The 20,349-nt window shown below is 32.3% G+C and overlaps 2 protein-coding genes across 2 annotated transcripts; one reads left to right on the forward strand and one right to left on the reverse strand.

Moving 5' to 3' along the window:
• Window positions 1-474: 474 nt before the first annotated feature.
• LOC109793163 (serine/threonine-protein kinase 54) lies at window positions 475-5,331 on the forward strand. Its single transcript, XM_020352625.3, has 6 exons — window positions 475-1,227; window positions 2,396-2,517; window positions 3,104-3,300; window positions 3,393-3,567; window positions 4,398-4,532; window positions 4,706-5,331. Exons 1-6 carry the CDS (start codon window positions 963-965, stop codon window positions 4,910-4,912), a joined length of 1,101 nt encoding a protein of 366 aa, XP_020208214.1. The 5' UTR covers window positions 475-962; the 3' UTR covers window positions 4,913-5,331.
• Window positions 5,332-8,450: 3,119 nt separating this feature from the next.
• Window positions 8,451-12,835, reverse strand: CYP38 (cyclophilin 38). Its single transcript, XM_020352626.3, has 7 exons — window positions 12,554-12,835; window positions 11,571-11,861; window positions 11,249-11,448; window positions 10,139-10,374; window positions 9,611-9,753; window positions 9,049-9,120; window positions 8,451-8,958 (listed from the first exon to the last, which is right to left on the reverse strand). The coding sequence occupies exons 1-7, from the start codon at window positions 12,719-12,721 to the stop codon at window positions 8,731-8,733; spliced, it is 1,338 nt and encodes a 445-aa protein (XP_020208215.2). The 5' UTR covers window positions 12,722-12,835; the 3' UTR covers window positions 8,451-8,730.
• Between the last annotated feature and the right edge of the window lie 7,514 nt (window positions 12,836-20,349).

Consider the following 20,349-nt stretch of genomic DNA (forward strand, 5'->3'; position numbering starts at 1 on the left):
CCAATAGATTGTTTTTAAGTTGTAAAAAGTTTCAAATGAATACGAATGAATTTTAATGGACTTTTTAAAAAATCTTAAAAATCCTGATTGAATACCACTGAATTGTTTTTAAGTGACATAAAGTCTTGATTGAATACTAACGAATTTTTTTACTCAAAAAAAATCTTTTAAAATCTTATAAAATCCTAAATCAATACACCGCTTAATACTAACAATCGTTGGTGCATAAAAGAGTATTTGATAATAAACATTAACGATTTAAATATTTTAAGAGATTAATAAGAAGAAGAAAAAAAATACCCTGGTTTATGAAAAATGAATCATGATTCCAAGTTAGACATTTGCCTCTGTGACAAGTGACTCCCTTAACCGTTTGCATGATCACTCATTGATGAAGCCAAACAACTTGTTTGAAAGAGATGGCAACATGTAAAGGTACGATAACCGTGAATGCCATAAATGTAATTAGAAAAAATAAAACTGAAACACAAAAGGAAAAAAAAAAAAAAACTCACCAAACAACTAAACAAGGCATGGCACAGACACACAGAGAGAAAGAGATCTTTGGGTTCAATAAATTAGAAGTTGAAGGGCTTGTTAATTAGAAGAAGAGCAAAGTGGGTCAGAAACACACGTCGTGTTCAGGCAAAATCCATGTGCCCACATGGATGATTGAGAGAAAGAGAGAGAGAAAGTGAGAGTATTATATTTATGACCTCAACATCACCACAAGCAGCAGCAGCAGCAACAACACCTGGAGTGGCAGCAAAAACATACTAGTAGCAGAAGAGAGACACAATAGACCCACCAAGGAAATTTTGCTCAAAACAAGAACTTGCTACCAAAGTTGGTAACTTTTGATGGTTCTAAGTGAGTTGAGTTTGAAAGTCCATAGTGGGGTGTAGTGATTTTTGATTTTTGAGTTTGGAGTGGGGAAGGAAGAGAAGGGTTGAGTGGGAGAAATGAAGAAGAGTGAGAGTGGGGGGTATGTGAGAGCGGATCAGATAGATCTGAAGAGCTTGGATGAGCAGCTTCAGAGGCATCTGAGTAGGGCATGGACCATGGAGAAGAACAAGGAGAAGGAAGAAGATGAGGTTGAAGGGAGGTCAACAAGAAGCAGACAAGAATGGGAGATTGACCCTTCCAAACTCATAATCAAGACTGTCATTGCTCGTGGTACTTTTGGCACTGTTCATCGTGGAATTTATGATGGCCAAGATGTTGCAGGTACACTCTCTTGCTTTGGTCTCACAAGTTTTTAGTTTCCATTTGATGTTTGTTTGTTTTGTACTCATGCAACTAATTGTTTCAAGAAAAAAAAACATGGAAAGTTGTTTTTCCCTCCCTTTATTGCACTTGTTTATTTAACACCACACACATGTGCAATTAGTTCGAGAAGTTCATGTAGTTGGTGATTTCAACTGAGACTGTTGCATAATGTGCACATGCTCCCAAAATGTCCTGTCCCCTCTTCCTGAAATGTGTACGTACCATGGGGTTGTTAGGTCTCCTTTTATGTGAATGTCATGGTTTCATTTCATATACAAGTGTCTTTTCTATGATGTCTCACTTAACTTTCAATGGAAGTGCTATGAAGGGTTTCAAAGAGTATGTTAAAGATGATGTCTTATCTGGTCAGCAGATCCACTGCTCAAGTTTTGTTTAACCTATTCCTACTTTTGATTTCATTGTGCTTGTATTTTTACAATCAAGCGACAATTTGTGCTTGTTCTGCTAATTTTATGGTTCCCTGAGTTCTTTGAGGAGGCATCTAAGTTGATGGTGTTTGGTTACTGGTTAGCCGCAACTGCCAAGCATTGGAACTTTGTGGATCAAGTTTTGCAAAATCCGTGATTCACAAGATTGAGTACACTTTGTTTCTTTTCTTTTTGTTTTCTCTAGAATTCACAAGATCCAGTTGACTTGACAATTATGTGCATGAACTTTAATGTTCTTCTTTTCTGTTCTTTTCTTTTCTTTTTTGAACTTTCATGTGTTCGTGGTTATTACTGTTGTGCCCCTGATTTTACTTCCATGGGGTGGTATAAGAATTTTTAAAAAATAATAATAATTGAAATTATTGACTGGTTATTATGTTGCCACATACATTTCTTATTCATAAAAAGTTCTTTGAGTGGGAGTCGGCTATCTCGTGAGAGTTAAAATTATCAGTGATAGTGTGATACTAATGCCTTTTTGAGATTTTGTAATTGTCATGCTGTATATGCTCTCAACTTTATTATCTTAACAGTTCCTGGATGCTAAACTTGTTAGTCCTGCAGCTTTCTACCAAATTTTAAATGAATGAACATTTTAAAGTAACTTGTGAATGTGAGTACATGCTCACCTGTTGCTTTCATAACATGCAATTAATCTTTCATTTTGTTTTTCTCAGTTAAGCTCCTTGACTGGGGGGAAGAGGGCCATCGGTCGGAGGCTGAAATAGCCTCTTTGAGAGCGGCTTTTACTCAAGAAGTTGCTGTTTGGCACAAGCTTGACCATCCTAATGTAACCAAGGTAATGTTTGGGCATTCATTCGTTTCTTGTGTTAACAGTGTTTCTTCTTTATCTTGTGTTGTTCCACAACATGAGAGCTTACTATAACAGGTTTATGTGCTGTCATTTGCCATTATGAATCAAACCAGATAAGAATGGAAAGTATATAATCAAACAAAACAAAAGGGGGAAAATAGATGAGGAAGAGATCTTGAGGTTTAATGCATTCCTTGAGGCAAGTATTGGAAAAATTCCGAGAGTCAGAATCCCCTGAACCTCAAGCTGTTTTATCTCTTCATAGTTTGAATGTGATATCATGGCTTGATTCTGGTCACATTTGTGTCAAATAAATTCTTCTTAAGGTTTATTCCGTGCTGTGCTGTTTTCTCTACTATTTTGGGGGAGGGAAGAGGATTGAGTGGCAGTTGGTGGGTGTAGGCCACATTAAGATCCACACTGAGGGGAAATACCTTTGCAAGTGTACTAGGCAGGAACTTTTTCCGGTCTTAAGGATCCCCCATATGCAATACATTAAATTTGCATCATAGTTTCAAACATTTATGTGAGAATTTTCTTATATGCTCTTACTGTCAAATCCATTTTACAGTTTATTGGGGCAACAATGGGAACATCAGAGCTACAGATACAAACGGAAAATGGTCATATAGGCATGCCAAGTAATGTTTGTTGTGTTGTTGTTGAATATTGTCCCGGAGGTGCGCTGAAGTCTTATCTCATTAAAAACCGAAGAAGGAAGCTGGCTTTTAAAGTGGTTGTTCAACTGGCTCTTGACCTTGCAAGAGGGTCCAATCTTTATGCCTAATCTGTGTCATACAACTTTTATAGAATAAGTTGCCTTTCTAAGTCTGAGAACTTTTTTATTATTTACTCTATAGGTTGAGCTATCTCCACATGAAGAAGATTGTCCATAGAGATGTTAAAACAGAAAATATGCTACTGGACAAGACACGAACTTTGAAAATAGCTGATTTTGGAGTAGCTCGTATTGAGGCTTCCAATCCTCATGACATGACAGGTGAAACTGGAACCCTTGGTTACATGGCACCTGAGGTATATGCTTCAATTCCTCTGAAAACCTCTCATTTTTCTTTTGGGATTTGTTTTGAACGCTATTGATTTCTAATTGTCTAGTCCTTCCCTCTACTTCAATAAAATTTTGAAACTGTTGGACCTAGGACTTGTTAAATGTGGTCAGCTATGCTCTAACTAATTGTGAAAGAACTGGGATGAATATTCCGCTCTTGAAAATAAGGACATTGCCATATTGGAAAAATAAGGACATTGCATTGTTCCATTCCATGGTTCATGCTTTTATCAGGAATTCCTTTTGTTTTATAATTCATCCAACAATCATGTATATATCCACATTGGTTCTGGTGCATAATTACTCTAAGAAATCTTTACCTTGCAAAGTCCCATTTACAATTACTGAGATCTAGAACTTCAGCGTGTCACTACTCACTAATCTTGAGATATTACAGTATCTAACACACTGCATCCTTTTTAAAAGTATTCTGAAGATGAGTCTATATACAATAAATCTCTTTTGGTGAGAGACTAGTCAGTCATTTAATTGTAGCTTTCTGATATGCATGGCTTCTCAATTGGAGTATACTTTCTTATTCTCACTTTTCAGAATTGTGAGCTTTATTAAAATTGCATGAGAGAAGGGGTAGAGGGTAACCAAAAACAAACATATAAACAGGTTTTGCTTAAATATTCAGTGCTCCTGCAAATGATGGTTAACTCTCTTTAAATACATGACCCTCAACACAATCAGTCATATATAGCTTGGCTTTGCATGAGTAGTTCATGTTTTCTTTGAACAGTAACAGATCTTATACATTGGTATATGAAACTTACCTGAAGAAATTTGGCAGGTTCTAAATGGCAATCCATACAATAGAAAGTGTGATGTGTATAGTTTTGGCATATGCTTATGGGAGATATACTGCTGTGACATGCCATATCCTGACCTTAGCTTCTCAGAAGTAACATCAGCTGTCGTACGACAGGTATATAAAATGTATCAAGTGGCTTTGCAATTGCAAGCATAAGCTATTTTCTTAGGAAGCATCAGCATGAAAAATTGTTAGTTTATGTACAAATGGTCCCATACAATCATATTTCATGTTTATACACCCCTACTAGCTGTTTTCATTGAACTAGATTCTTCATGGAACTGCAGAATCTGAGGCCAGAGATTCCGCGATGTTGTCCTAGCTCTCTGGCAAATGTGATGAAAAGATGCTGGGATGCGAATCCTGATAAGAGGCCAGAGATGGATGAAGTTGTGTCCATGTTGGAAGCTATTGACACTTCAAAGGGTGGAGGTATGATCCCTCATGATCAGCCTCAAGGTTGTTTATGTTTTCGCAGGTATCGAGGACCTTGAAAGATTTTTCACTGCCAAGGAAATCGATTGTGGAGGGATGATATAGTGTTCTGGTGATCAGTTTGTATTTTATTTCATTGAAGGAATAGGGAAGGAAGACTAAGGATGGAATGCATACACAAAAACTGTGAAAGCAATAGTGAATGAAGAGCTCTACAATTACTTGTTACTTTGTTGGGCTATAATTTTTGTAAAGCTAATTGTGCTCTCTCCTCATTGCACCCATTTTTATGATATTTCTATGTAAGTTGTACACTTGACAGTAGTAGCATGGATTGTTCCAACACTAATATCAAAGTCCTGATGGGTCATTTGATGTCCTATGAGCGTACAAGTGATCTGTTTTGGGAAGATCTGCTCATGTGCAGAAAAACATGACCTATAATATGTGGAATAAATACAATTTGGCCATTAAAAGATGTTATATGTTGTAGATTGAGGAAAGTTTTTGCTTGTAAAATTGACAGTTCAAATTGTCAACTTGCTGACAAGTATGTTGAACTTATCTACTTGTTAACAAGTTTATCTCTACGGTCAAAATCTTTAAAGGACTCACGAGACAAGTAACATTTTGACGCTATATTATTATATATACCCTCGTAATATACGATTTTATGGTTAATTTAACTGGCCCATTTTGGCCAATGAAATTATGCTGAAGGGAAACTATTAAGGACTAGAGTTCATAACAGCACTAGTAACAAGAGTAATGCTAGCACATAAATAATTCTTAAATGGTAAAATCTTGCATGATATTTTAAATTAAAAAAATTCTCATGAGCATTTCAAATTCCCTTAAGAAGCTATAAGATATGTCAAAAGTTTTGGCCAATTCAAAAAAATGTTCCAAATGTTTACAAATACTAACCACCCAGAAGGTTTCTATACAACAAACCAGTTGACCAAATTTTCATGCCAAACATCAATCTTAAACAAAGCCATGTTCTCAAACCAAATTTCTGCTTCAAATTATCCGTACTTCTGTCATCTAAAGCTCTTAATTAGGGCCACTTTGCTATGTATAAAAGATCTTTCTGTTAAAGATTCTGATTGAGCTGTGGATGAAGAACTCTCTTGGTGTTCTACAAGTGTTTCTGATATGTTAATGATATCTTCTATTTTATTTGCTACCTTGTAAATAAAGATAACTAGAGATTGAAGAAGTTCTCTACCTCATTTTGGGTGACAGATAAAGAAGAAACTTCATCTAATAAGACTCCAGCTATATAAACAGAATCACTTAGATCATGGAACCACTTTTGAATCAGTTCCGCGTCACACTAAGCCCTGCTTCAAAGGCATATATGGTTGATTTCAACTTTTGCAAGAAAGTTCTGGTCAAAGATTCTTTCCATGGTCGAAGCTCACAACCACAGGTGTGGAGAATGATATAAATATAAGCATAGAGAGAATCTCCACCAAACTTCTCAGCCATATCTTATGTTGGAGACGAGGAAGGTAATTGTAGACGTGCTACAAGATTTGTGTACTCACTCTTGGGAAAACAATGACTTTCACATACAGTGTGAAACTTCGAATACGTTTTAGATGATGCAACATCCACCACCAAAGAAAGATGCTTTGTTCTCTTTAGATATTTCTTTCTTGTTAGAATTTATGAAAGAGAATCTTTAATATGCATGCATATAATCAGTAAATACGAGATTTAAAGATGAAAGCTAAATTTATTATCTAGTTATGAAAGCAAATTTTACATAATTTAACTCTTTGGTTGAACACCTTTTTAGCTTTCTTTTTATCAATTCTTAACCTTAAAAATAAACTGAATCCTAATCATGCTCAAGGCACTCCTGTTATTTATCAATTGTTTTGATGATATATTATACTTAGTCATATTACATTGTATTATCCGCTCTAACTTTATCTTTTGTGTACATATACCCCTTTATTCCTTTACGAGAAAAATCCCTTATATTCTCAATTTTAGCAATTTAACCATAAATAAAGTCAGTGTAATTAGATCCCCTTGTATAGAACTCCATTTAACAAAAAAGAGTGACGGCCTCTGTAAATTTCCCCCTCCAATTAGCACCGATGAAACTAAAATAACTATTCACAAAAATCCCTTGTAAATTTATGGGATCACCAAGCCCTTTTTTAACTGTTGGGTCGTTAATCTGTTGTTTACCATAATGTTATTGTACAATGTTATCTTAATCCTTCAAGCAATTTCCCGTTAAAAGGGTAAAAGACTATTTTTCACTTTTTTCGCAAAGGAAAAAAGGTACATTGATATTTCAGAGGCGATAAAAGAAGGAAAATACTATATAAAAACTCAAACAGAATCATTCCACAAAAACCATTGAATTGCATAAGGTTTTTAATAAAATACCTGATGGACTCCTTCCACCAAGGGGTTGATCATGGACGTCCAAGGTGGGAAGAATCTCCTTGCTAAGGCCAAAATGATGACCTTAAGGGTGGATGTTCCTTCAAGGATGAGGAAAAAGAAAGGTGGGTGTAAATGGTGTGGGTTTGGGCGAATATGAAAGGTGAAGGGTGGATGGTGTTTTTGGGTGTTCTAGTTGGCTCTCTTCACTAAGTGGAGGTGAAGGCCATTCAAGGTATCCCTAAACTCACTCTACGGAGGAGATAAGAGAAGTAGGCCGTGGAGACCTAGTGACTATGGAAAGGATTTGAGGCAAAAAATGCTCTCTCAAATTCATATAATCCAAAGTATTTACAAGTGGTGGGGTGTTAGGTATTTATAGGAGGGGAGGCATCTAGGGTTGCATTTGGAGTAGGCAAATGCATTCCAAATGAAATGCAAATGAACCCTAGATGCAACTTGGTGGCCAAGGATGAAATCTATGGGTTTAGATTGGCTATATCTAGGTGCATGTTAAGACCATGCAACCTTTGCCCTCCACTTGGGCCTAAGCCTTTCTAACACCAAAAATAGGTCCAAGGTCACCAAAAAAATGTGTCACCTCCTAATGTTAAACTCTAGCCCAAAATTAAAACCCTAATTAACTAAAGCACCCCATAATACAAGGGTAAAATGGGAAATACAAAGAAAATAAATCCTATGACTAAAATACCCCAAAATACAAGGGTAAAATGGGAAATACAACGAAAATAAATCCTATGACTAAAATACCCCAAAATACAAGGGTAAAAATGGAAAACAAAGACAAATGTCATAAAAACCTAGCTAAGGCCCAAAAGTGGGCTTATTCCTCTTTATGGTTTTTCATCACTAACCCATTCCTCTTGCCTCCTTCAATATGTCACCTCTTGGTTTTCTTGGTCTTAGTATTATTCCATCAATACCGCCCAAGGATTGATGTAATGGTACAAAGAATTGTGAATTTCTATATAAGTATGTTTATTTAATATTACTCAGGTAAAATAACCGTCACAAGGCTTTTTGGTCTGGTGCTCACTTGATAATGAGTGAGAGTTGTTCCTTACATGGTTGGAGTTTGGGTTCTAATTCAGTAGACAAAAAATTATTTCATCAGATATGAATAACTCCAGCTCATTATTATCAGAAACTGTAAGATATGGCCAACAATTTCCTCACCGAACAATCATAACTTTATTGATGAATTGGTAGAATGAGAGTTACAAGCAAGGGTGCTGAATAGTCTTAATTTCTTAAAACAGAATAAAATCTCAAGCTGTTTAACTGAATGCTAGATTCTAATAAAATGAATACTTGCTTTCTGATAACAACGGAAACAAAGTAGGGGGAGTGAACTTTGCAATGTAATAGCCTGCATTCTTGTATAGCCTTGAAGCGCCAATAAACACTACTAGCGCAGTATTTGATCGCAAAAAGCACAGAAAGATCACTAGCCAGCAATCTTGTAGCTTGGATTCACCAAATTATCCAGGCCAGAAACTACTTGAATAGATTCAATGACATCACCAACCTTGAGGTCTGCCAAGTAATCCTCATTTTCTGTTACATAACCAAAGACTGCATATCGACCATCCAATATATTGGCATTACTAGGAGTTAGTTCACTTTCTTTCAATAGCCAAAATATCTGGCTAGAGGCAGAGTTGTCCTCAAATTCCTATTGAACAATAGAAAAGGAGTAAATAAAAGCAAGAAAAAAAGATTAGCAATGCTTAAAAAACAGCCATGTCAAAGAATAGATTCTCACATCTCTTGCCATTGCCATAGTACCAAATGCATTAAAAGGAAGTTTTGTTTGAGCCTTGTATAGACCAAGCTCCTGTCCAAATAGATCATTGCCAACAACAAATGAGAAAGTTTTCAACCTTGAGACAGTAAGAGGAACACGTTTGAATGTATAGAATACATCACGTTATTAAGTGAAACTTCATGCAAGAAACTAATACTAGCAAAAGAACACTTAAAGACCCCCAATTAAGATTTCTCTGATTATATAGCATCATGTGTGATTCCAGCTCCGAAACAGAGGCTGATTTATTCTTACATTGTACAGAAGCTAATTACATTTGGAATAGGTTGTTTGGATTTTTTTTGTGACACTTAAGTGTATCCTCTTAGCTTGAGACAGTTTCCATTGACCAATTTTTTGGTCTTTGTAAGAACTAAGGGAAGGGAGGCTTTAGGGCAATGTGCTTTTTATGATATATTTTTTCAATCAAATGCTCATATTTTGAAGACTCGGTCCTTATACAAATAAAGATGTGCAAATAGATAACATGCCCCAAGAGTGATATATAGTTGAAGATTACCTCTAAAGTTGCTCCATAAACAGGTGCCTTTTCTCCACTCACCGAAATTTCTAATGGTATTGTCCTGGTTTTCTCTGTACTTGGGTCAATAAAACCCTCAGCAGGGCCTTCAGGATCACCGGTTTGGACAACAAACCCATCCGCTGCAAAAACAAAAAAAGTTGAAAAAATAAAATTTAACACTATCTTGGCGAAAGTGTAACTAAAGAGGAAAGCAAGACAGAGAAGCTCATTTTGGATATCCACGCACAAAATTACAGATATCAATAATTGTAAAGGATCATCCAGCTTCCATCGCATATGATAAAATACTGTTAATTCATTCTCATCAAAGGTTAATATAAATGTATACATCCCTTCATGTCATTTCCTTCAGCTTTGGCTTTGTGCAATGAGTGAAACTAGTGTACCTAGTATCTATCTTCTAAAACATAGCAAGAGGTTTAAAACATTCTTTACCAAACCAGCTATAGCTAAAAGGGAAATCAAAGGAAAAAATGCATGTCCAATAAAGATCCGATTTATTACCTCTCTGGATTTCCATTCCATCATAGAAGTGCCTTTCTACCAAGTCAACAAAATTTCCAGCAGTTACAGGGGCATTGTAACCATCAAGAACTATGTGGAAGACACATTCATCCAGGTTTGGATTGTCTTTGACCTTGACCTTCATATCCACTGCTGCTCTCCCCTTCAATAAAGGCATATTTTGGTATTCCTCAGGAACTTCATATGGGAAGCCATCAACCATGTCTTCTTCAACGCTGCAGAAATGCAATGTCCCAGGAACATCTCAGCTGCATTCAATGAAAGGTTCTATATGAGAAAAATCTTTCTCAAAAAAATTATTTTTCCAAGTCCCCCTCAATTGTCAATTGTTAGAAGGACGATTCAGTTTTTGCCAACATCTGGTAGAACCAGAGGCTCAGGAAAGCTTATTCATTAATTGGACTGAATTTGGATTCAGCCCAGTCAGAAAAGATCAAACTTAGCAGGTTTTTTTTCAACAAAATCGATCCAGAGGGATTGTGCTAAACTGGTTGCAAGTCTAGTTTGCAATGTCAGGTAGTACAAATGAATGCTTTTCATGGCTATCTGACCAAACATGAAAAAAAGATTTAGTTATGGTCAAGATTAAATTGCCTTGATTATGCATAACCAGGACAAGGGGACAACCCTCACCGGTAATTTACTGGCTGTCCAATGGTGCAGCTCACAGACAAGGTTGATTATGGTCAAGATTAATTGCCTTGCCCCATAGATTCAAGCTAAAGCATACTTGTATCATTGAAACAACACACACCTTGATGCAGACCTCTTTCTGGAAGTTCCTATTGTTAGATTAAGGAACACGAAGTGCTTTATATTGTCATAGCACACCTACACAATGTCCTAAATCCTAATTATAGTCACAAAGTCTCAGATTCTAAATGACAGGTGGATACTCGGATAGAACAGACACTTATAGTGCAATACATTATGACACAGTGAAAAGCAAAAACATTTAATGAAGCCACAAATTAGCCTTTCATTTCTTTCCAGGAAGAAGAAAACCATCTATTTCTCATTGAGAACATGTATGGAACAGTATGGTCTTTGTGTGGTTTATGCAAGAGATTTAGTTATCAAGATACTTACCCTCCAACATATTGAAGAAGCTCTTTTTGTTTTGGTGCAACTGCATCTCGATTCCGATCCTGTACTATCAGTTCAAGCTCATCTATACCAGCTTCCAGCTTATTAAGCAGTTCAACTCCATGTTCTTTCTTTGGTTCAGCTAAACCTGATACAATTAAAGTCTTTCCTTGTTTGAGAGCTCGAGATGCCTGCCTCACATTCTACATTCCATGTAAAGAAAATCAGTTTCTATCCTTAAGGGGAAAACAACACAAAATCTCATGCACAAGATGCATACACGTTACACTTCTTCGAATAAAAGAATCAGAAACCTATGTCTTACTCTTTCCACAGAGTCAAGCGCCTTGACTCCAGCAACCTTGAGACTCTCTGTGATATCTTCAAGCGGCTTTTGTACTTCTCTAATTGCCTTATTGTCAATAGGAAGGGCATATCTCAACAATGCCCCAGGGTCCTTGATTGGTGGACCGGATATCAAAACAGACAGCTCGGGCAACACCGGGTTAGCTGCTTGGGCATTGGTGGGCCACCCCAATGTGGGAGCTCCTGTTATTAACCCAACTGCCAGTGCTATAGATATCGCACAATTCTTGAAGGAAAATGGCCTCCCATTCTGCACCAAAATACAACACAATAAGCTTTGGAGCTGCAATTGCAGCAATCTTAAGTCACATTGTAAACATAAAAGAAAAACATATAGATAACAACTGAGAAATTTTGCAAAGCACATGATTCTCAACAATTCAGCATTTACAAGGACATCTGTAGATTGAAGCTTTGGGCACAGTAACTCAGTAAGTCATTAGTAGTCACACTATTATTCTGCATACAATGCTTTTAGCACTAGGCTGGAACACTCGACTCAAATAACTTGAGTGTATTTGGGGCAAATGCAAGTCCCAAATATCCATTCTCTCAGGTTAGGCATAATAGCATTAGAGAAGTTTATACCTGTTGAACTACTCAAAACCTTTACCATTAGCCCACTCTGAACTGCCTATATGAGGCTTATCTTCCACACTATAATGTGTAGAACTTAGTAACTTATACTAATTTTCCCTTGTGAAATTCAATTCTACTACTATAATTTTCCCTTTTTTAAACAATTTTTTTTGTATGCAAACACGACATGCGCAAAAGAAAGAGTAAAATGCAAATTCCATCTCTCAAACATTCTTTCTTAAGAATGCTAAACTAAAAGATTGCTGATTGGGCATCACATTTCCACCCCAGATGAGCATAATCACCATTCATGTCAAACTAAGAGCATCTAAAATCACAAAATCAAATTTTTAAGACACTTACATTCTTGTTCTGAAATTCAGAATGATGGGGTGGTTGGTAAGAGCAACGAGCATTGAAACCTCGGAGTCCTCGAAGTGGGTAGGGCAAACGCCTAGAATGAGTGGTGTTGGAATTGAACCATTTGGGAGTGAGGGAAGCACAGTAGTGGCAGGGGATGATGGCTGCCATTGAAAAACTCCGAGAGCAAATCTCATGTGACAGACACAAAAGGAGAGAAAGAGACAGACACGAGAAGTTAAGTTAGATAAGATTTTAGGCAAACTTTGAGGTTTGTGTTGTTTTGTAAGGGATGATTGAAAAAAGGGTCACCCTTGTTGGGGGAACATCATCATCCATTCATCTTGATGCTTCTTTGGATAAGATAACATAGCATTGGACCCACACAAGAGACACATTTATAAAAATAAAAAAAAAAAATTGACAGAAAAAAAAACAAAAGAAAAGAAAAAGAAGAAGAAGAAAGAACTTAGTTAAATATCAAGGTAATGTTTAAATTTATTTATTTTTCTTATTAAAAAAGGCTTAATTTACTTTTGAGAAATTCTATGGTACCCATCTTATTTGAGAGGGTACCGGTACATTTTTTTATATTTATATTTTAAATAATTTATTTAAATAATATTTATGATATTTTATTCTTTCAATTTTTAAATTATTTATTCATTTTATTTATTTTATATATTCTAATTTATTTGTAATAATATTATTATATATTTAAATAGTTTAATTTTAATAATTTTTCAAGTATATTTTTATCTTTTCATTTAAAATTTTTGAATTTCTATATTTTAATTTTAATAATTTTTTAAGTATATTTTTTTATCTTTTTGTCTTAAATTTTTTAATTTCTATATTGTAATTTTAATAATTTTTTATTTCTACTATTTATTAATTTTTTTCTTTTTTTAATATTTTATAATATTATTGAAATCTTATAATTTTAATATCTATAATTTTATCTTACTTTTTATTTTATAAGTATAATTTAGATTATTTATTTTATAATTAAATTAATTTTTTTTTAATTTTTTATAAATTTATATAGAAAAATGCATTGAAACCCCTCTATCTTTGAGGGTACCGTAGCAACTCCCTTTACTTTTTCTTACGTATCTTTTGCTTAAATTTTGTCACTTTACTTTTTAAATTAAAAGTTTTACATTTAATCTTTAAAATTTTACATATCTTATCATTTAATTAGTTGGTTGCTTATAATTTTTAATAATTGATATAATATCTGTGTATTATGTGACATCATATGTCAATAATTAATATATTACATCAATAATTAATATATTTTTTTAATAGTCAAAAAATAATGTTAGATATTCAAGAAGTGAAAAATGGGTAAAATTTTAAAGGTTGAGTAATAAAATTTACGAAAATTATAAAATATGATTAGTAAACAAGTGTAATTGAGAAAAAAAAGGTTAAAAACAATTAAGAAAATGATACTTATAAAACATATTTTATAACTAAAAAAAAGAGAAAGAGAGAAAACATATATGAATTTCAAATGTAATAAATGATGAGATGTATGTAGATTAAAAAAAATATATTATGCATAAATTTTGTGGCATATACAACATTACTCTCTTTTCTAAATGCAATATATTAAAAGAGTCTAGCTCAACTAATTGAATAAGAAATGCTAGTTGTTGTAAATTGTTTTGACAATGGGTTTGATTTTCATAAAAAAAAAAAGTAGATGAAAAAATGTATATAATGTATTTTAAAAAGATTAAAAATATATTAAATTATTATATTTAATAAATTTAAAAAAATTGAAATAACAAATGTATAATAATTACATATAAGCTACATACATATATTTGTGACCAATTATAAAAAGAAGATTACTAAGACATTAAATTTTGTTGCGATTTTAGTTTTTGAGCCCATTTTGTTATTAAGGAAGAAATGTATTACATTTTTATTTTAAATTTTTACCACACTAATTTTGAAATTCAACTCAATACTAAGATGTATTGAAGAATAATTAAAATTAAATATATAAAAACAATAAACAAAGTTACAAATAAAAAATAGACAATGAACATATGATGCTAAAAATAATGTCTTAAAAATTAAAATAATTTAATTAAAAAGATAAAAATTACATAATTCTAATTATATAAGATTCTTTAGTAGGTGTCAAAAGAAAGTTCTTCACACATTTATTAAAACTATCTATTTTAAACACTGCTATATATTTTTGTGTGTAAAATTTGATTGTCTTTTTCTAAATTAACCTATAAAATAAAAGTAAAAAATAAAATTTTGAGAGGAAAAAATTATAATGAAAGATGTTCTTAGCCATCAATCTTATTTTTAATCATTTTTGCTAAAATCAATATTTTTTTCCACTTAATTATCTAATAAATGACTAATTATGATGAAACCTCTTAACTTAATTTATTTTTTAAATTTAAAATGAAAGATTACAATTAGCTCTTTTGTCATAAAAAAAATGAATAAAATGGTATAATGTACCAATAAATATCATAATGATGTGACAATATTTTATTTTATAACTTATAATTCATAAATATAAATTATAAATATAAATATATATTTAATATTAATTAATTTTTTATAACTGATATTTTAATTAAATTCAATTTTTTTAATTACATATTAAATATATATATATATATATATATATATATATATATATATATAAAAGAGAATCAAATGACTCCAAAAAAATAACTAACCGTAATAAACATCAAAGTTTTCACACACATTATCCAATACTAATCATAACAAACATCAAAGTTTCTGCACAAACTACTCAATATTAAATGTAACAAAAATCAAAGTTTTGATATAAATTAATATAATCAATATTACATATTGTTTTTATTTTTATTTTTATAATTAAAATATTTATTTGTTATTTAATTATTATATTCTATAATTGATATTTTAATTATATTCAGTCTCTTAATTTAAAATTAATATAGTCAATATATATAATTATTAATTAAATATAATTTTCAATTATAAGTTATTTAACGCTAATTATTTATAAAAGTATTGTTTAACACAATTATCACAATTATAATTTTATAAAAATTCAACTTTTGATTAGCTAAAAATTTTTAATTAAAAAAATACGTATCTTAACTCTTTAAGAGGAAAAAAGAATAAAAAAAATGAGAGATGTGAGAAAAGAATAAAATAAAGAAAAAAGAAAACAGAATATAGAAGATTGTGAAATTTTGATAAAAGATATAAAAAATAAGTTTGATAGGAATTTTAAGAATTTATTAATTTTTAGTCACATTTGATTTTCTTTAAGAACAATGAAAAAAAATAGAAAGAATCACCTTAACTACTCTCAATTTAGAAATTTCACAAAATCTGCATTGTTAAAAATTATGAAAAAGATAAGAAAAGAAAGATTCATATGACAATCAAAATAAAACATCAAAAAAATTGATTTTACAATAAGAGAATATTGTTTGTGAAATAATTTAAGAATATAGTGAGAAAAAAATCTACTTTGTATTTTATGTCAACTCTTTCAATTTATTGATTATTCCTTGTACCATTGAAAATGACATCTCTAGAGCAACTATTAGATTCTCATGTAATGTTGAGTTGTGTAACATTCATTAGATTTGACGCCTTAACAATTTCACTTCACACGATGATACTTTACAAAACTTCTCATTGGTCAGAACCCTTACTGATTAAGACTCTCTGTGGGTAGCTCTTTTTGAGATGCAACGACTATCCTCACAAATCAACACAAGATTTTCTGGTGTACTTTTTCCTCACTTGCACACTTTCTAGGAAAATATTGTAAAAGGTCGCCATCCCTAGATCACTTGAAGTCAAGTACGCTTAACTGTGAAGTTCTTAAGTGACGAGCTACCAAAAATTAGATGCATCTTATTGGTATAGGTAATACAAATTAATTCCTTTAAACTATCCTCAATTATACAATCTCATACATGTACGCACCCTTGGATCCCTCTCATTCTAATATGTCCAAACTGTTACAAGCCCACAAGCTTCTGCTTAGTTTATCCCTATGTACTAGGAGAAAGGATTTGTTTTGATACCATTTGTAACACCCCTAAAATTTGATGTCTCAACCGCTTCACACCACGACACTTTATACAGTAACACTTTACACAACTTCTCATAGCTCATTTATGAGATTCCCAACTACCTTTAGGATTAAATTGTCTCCACAAACCAACTTAAGACTTTTCAACATACTTTATCCTCACTCACACACTTTCAGTTTCCAAAAATTCACTCATTCCTAAATTGCTCTAGGTTAAGCATACTTAATCGTGAAATTCTTAAGTGATGAACTACCAAAAATTAGATGCTTCTTGTTGGTATATGTGGTACTAATTAATTCTTTTAAGAAATGTTCAATTGTACAATCTTACATATGTAGACATCTCTAGATCCTTTTCATTTTAATGTATTTGTGCTATTACAAGTTGACTCTTTTAGAGGAAAAGAGAATTAAGAGAAAAAAAAGTGACAAGATAAGAGAATTAAAGAAAAATAGAAAAGAAAAGATTGTGAAACATACATGTTTTGACTAAGAATTCATTAATTTTTAGTCACATTTGATTTCATGGAAAATGAAGATTTATATGTCAATGAAAACAAATAATCAAATAATTGATTTCACAGTAAAAGAATATTGTTTCGCTAGTTTGTGAAATGGGTTATCAAATCTTAAATTATGAGTGTAAAATTGTATGTTTTGTACGCCTAATTAATACTAATTAATTAATTCTATGCTTTGTTGTGTTTTAATATGAATATATTGTGTTTATTATTGTTATATAACTCTAAGGGTCAAGATCCTTGAGAGCTAGGTTGTTTATGAGATTGTTTTAGTTAAGGTCAAGTTGACCAAGTTTAAGGGAAGATATTTAAGGTTTTTCTTAAAACATGAACTTCATAAGTATATCCTAAGGAAATTTAGAGAGAAGGTAGAGAGAGAAAATTTGGAATTGGAGAAAACTTCTTCTTCTTCTAACCCCGTAGAATACTCAAATCCTTCCCCTAACTGATCTTTTATGGTAAATTGTTTGATTCAAAGCTTGGAAGTTGAGAATCTGAGGTTGAGCTACCATGCAAAGAGTTCGAGTTTCTTTTCTATTTTTCCTTCCTTTTCTTGATTTTCGAGTGATTTGAGGTAAGAGAAGTTTGTAATTGATGATTGTTGATTTGTAATGCTTAATTATTATTTGAATTCATAGATTGATGGTTGTTTTGATTTAATTAAGATGAGATGATGATTTGTCTTAAGTTTTGGTTTCTTGAAGGTATTTCAAAGACAATTGTAATTTATGTATGTTATTGGTTGCATGTTGCTTATTGTGTTGGTTTTGGGCTGTTGATAATGCATGTATACTAAATCCTAACTTTCATGTTGTTTTTGTCGATAAATTTGCAGTTTTGAGCCAAATTGAGATTTTTTCCAAGTGCAAAAACCTTCATGGTGCTCGATGTGATGCAAGATAGGAGCTCTCTATCTAATTAACACCAAACGTAGGATTGGTAGCGTCAAACATAAGCTAGTTAGGAGCTCTCTGACTTGGTCACGCAGGGCGTGGAATGAGAGGCATCGGGCGTGAATGTTGGTGGAGTTATTTGACTTGATTAAGTCAGATATAAAATTTGTGACAATAAACTTGATCAAGAAAGTGTCTCTCTGCCTGAACAACATCGAGTGTGGGTTTCGTAGCACTGGGTGTGAGTTAGACAAAAACTCTCTACCTAGATGAAATCAGGCATAAGTTTAAATACATCGGGCATGATTGACACATGGACTTTTTGTCTCATCTATGTCGAGTTAGGTGGATTGGCACTAGGCACGGGCGAGCTAGAGGTTCTCTACCTTAATGATGTCGGGCATTGGGCAAATAATGTCGAACGTGATTCGTTGAAGGAAAACATTATTTTTTAATTGACTAAGTGTTGAGATTATGTTAAGTATGTTGATTACTTACATGATATGTGATGTTGGTTCATTATGTATTGATTTATGATGATATATAATGATGTTTTAAGGTTAATAACTTGGAATTTACCTATTGTTGTATTTTGTTTAAGTTGTAAGGTGTAAGTTGTTAAGTTGAATGATGATAAGTTGTTTAGACATGTGATACATGTTTAAGTTGAGATACATAAAAAATTTAGAGGAGAGTAAATACGTTTTATAAATTAAAATATTCCATTGTGTGAATATAAGTTGTGGTGCTTCAAGAGCTCAAAGTTGAAAACCCTTTAATGAGTTAGTTGCCTCTTGAATAGGAAGTTATTTTTAAGATGTCTCCTCTAGGTTTTGTGTGGAATAGTATGGGGGCAAGGTTAATACTAAATAAGAAGTGACCAAATTGAATAAGGTATGAAATTGAGGGTTAAAATCCTTAATTGATTACTAGAAATGTATATAATATTTGGAGGGTAGTTAGTGGACTAATTCCATAATAGGCTTAGATACTAAGGTCGTGGTAGGCTCATACACAAGTTATTCTATCCTTGATAGTGATACTAGACTTTCCTAATATAAGTCATGAAACTTAAGAAATCAAATAAGTTGTTCTACAGGTGTTTAAGTAGCTTGAAGTTGTTTATACTTGACCTGAATGTGATAGGTCAGAGTTGTGATTCTGTAGGGCCTAGTCATTTATACTACTGACATCAGTTGTAGGAGTTCTTTATAAGTTGACATGCGTGACGAGCATTAGTTGTTTAAAGTTGTTAAGTTGTGTATGAAGTTGTTAAGTTGTGAAAGTTGTAAGTTATGAATGATGATTGAAGTTGATGTTATATTTTGAGCTAACTTATTGATCTAAGATGTTTATGTTGCTATAAGTTGTGTTTTCACTACTTGTTGTTTATATTGTTTCTTTCACAAACTTACCTTTTCTTTTTGTTGTAATTGGATTGCAATGATCATACTTGATATAGAGCAGAACAACATTAGGTTGGATGACTTACTTTGGTGGAGGGTTATGTTGGTGATGACATGATTTTGAGTTATATTACTATGATATAGTACTTGTATAAAGATGCTTAATTGGTGATAGGATTTTATTTATTCATCATTTAATACTTTGGTATATATTGTATATACGTACAAGGTTTATATGTAACCCCATCAGGGGATTTATGTTTTCCAGTTATATTGGTTGGAACTGTTAGTATAGTACAACTACAACACAACAAAAAACATAAAGTAATCAACTACACTATGGTTCTCATACAACAACACCTAGATATTCATACAATATGTGTGTGTGTATATATATATATATATATATATATATATATATATATATATATATATATATATATATATATATATATATATAGGAGGGATCCATTTACTCTAGGAGTAAGTCCACCTAGACTTACTCTATTCAATAACTCATGTTCTACATCAAATTTCAACGATCCAACTGTTGAATTTAAAGTTCTTAATGCATAGATCAAATTTGCAAAATTTAAAAAATTTGAAAACCATTAGACATTTCGTTTCATTAATTCAAATCAATGTATAAAATGATTTTATGATTATCCGTCAAATTTGAATTAATTAAATAAAGTATCAAATGGTTTTCAATTTTTTTAAAAATTTGCAAATTTGATTTATACATTAAGACTTTAAATTCAACAGTTGGATCGATGAAATTTGATGTAGAACATGAGTTATTGAACGAAGTAAGTCTAAGTGGACTTATTCTTGGAGTAAATGGATCCCTCCTATATATATATATACATACATGCATATATATACATATATATAT

Source organism: Cajanus cajan, chromosome 2 (genome assembly GCF_000230855.2).
Source record: "Cajanus cajan strain Asha chromosome 2, NIPB_CcT2T_4, whole genome shotgun sequence".
NCBI classification, from domain to species: domain Eukaryota; kingdom Viridiplantae; phylum Streptophyta; class Magnoliopsida; order Fabales; family Fabaceae; genus Cajanus; species Cajanus cajan.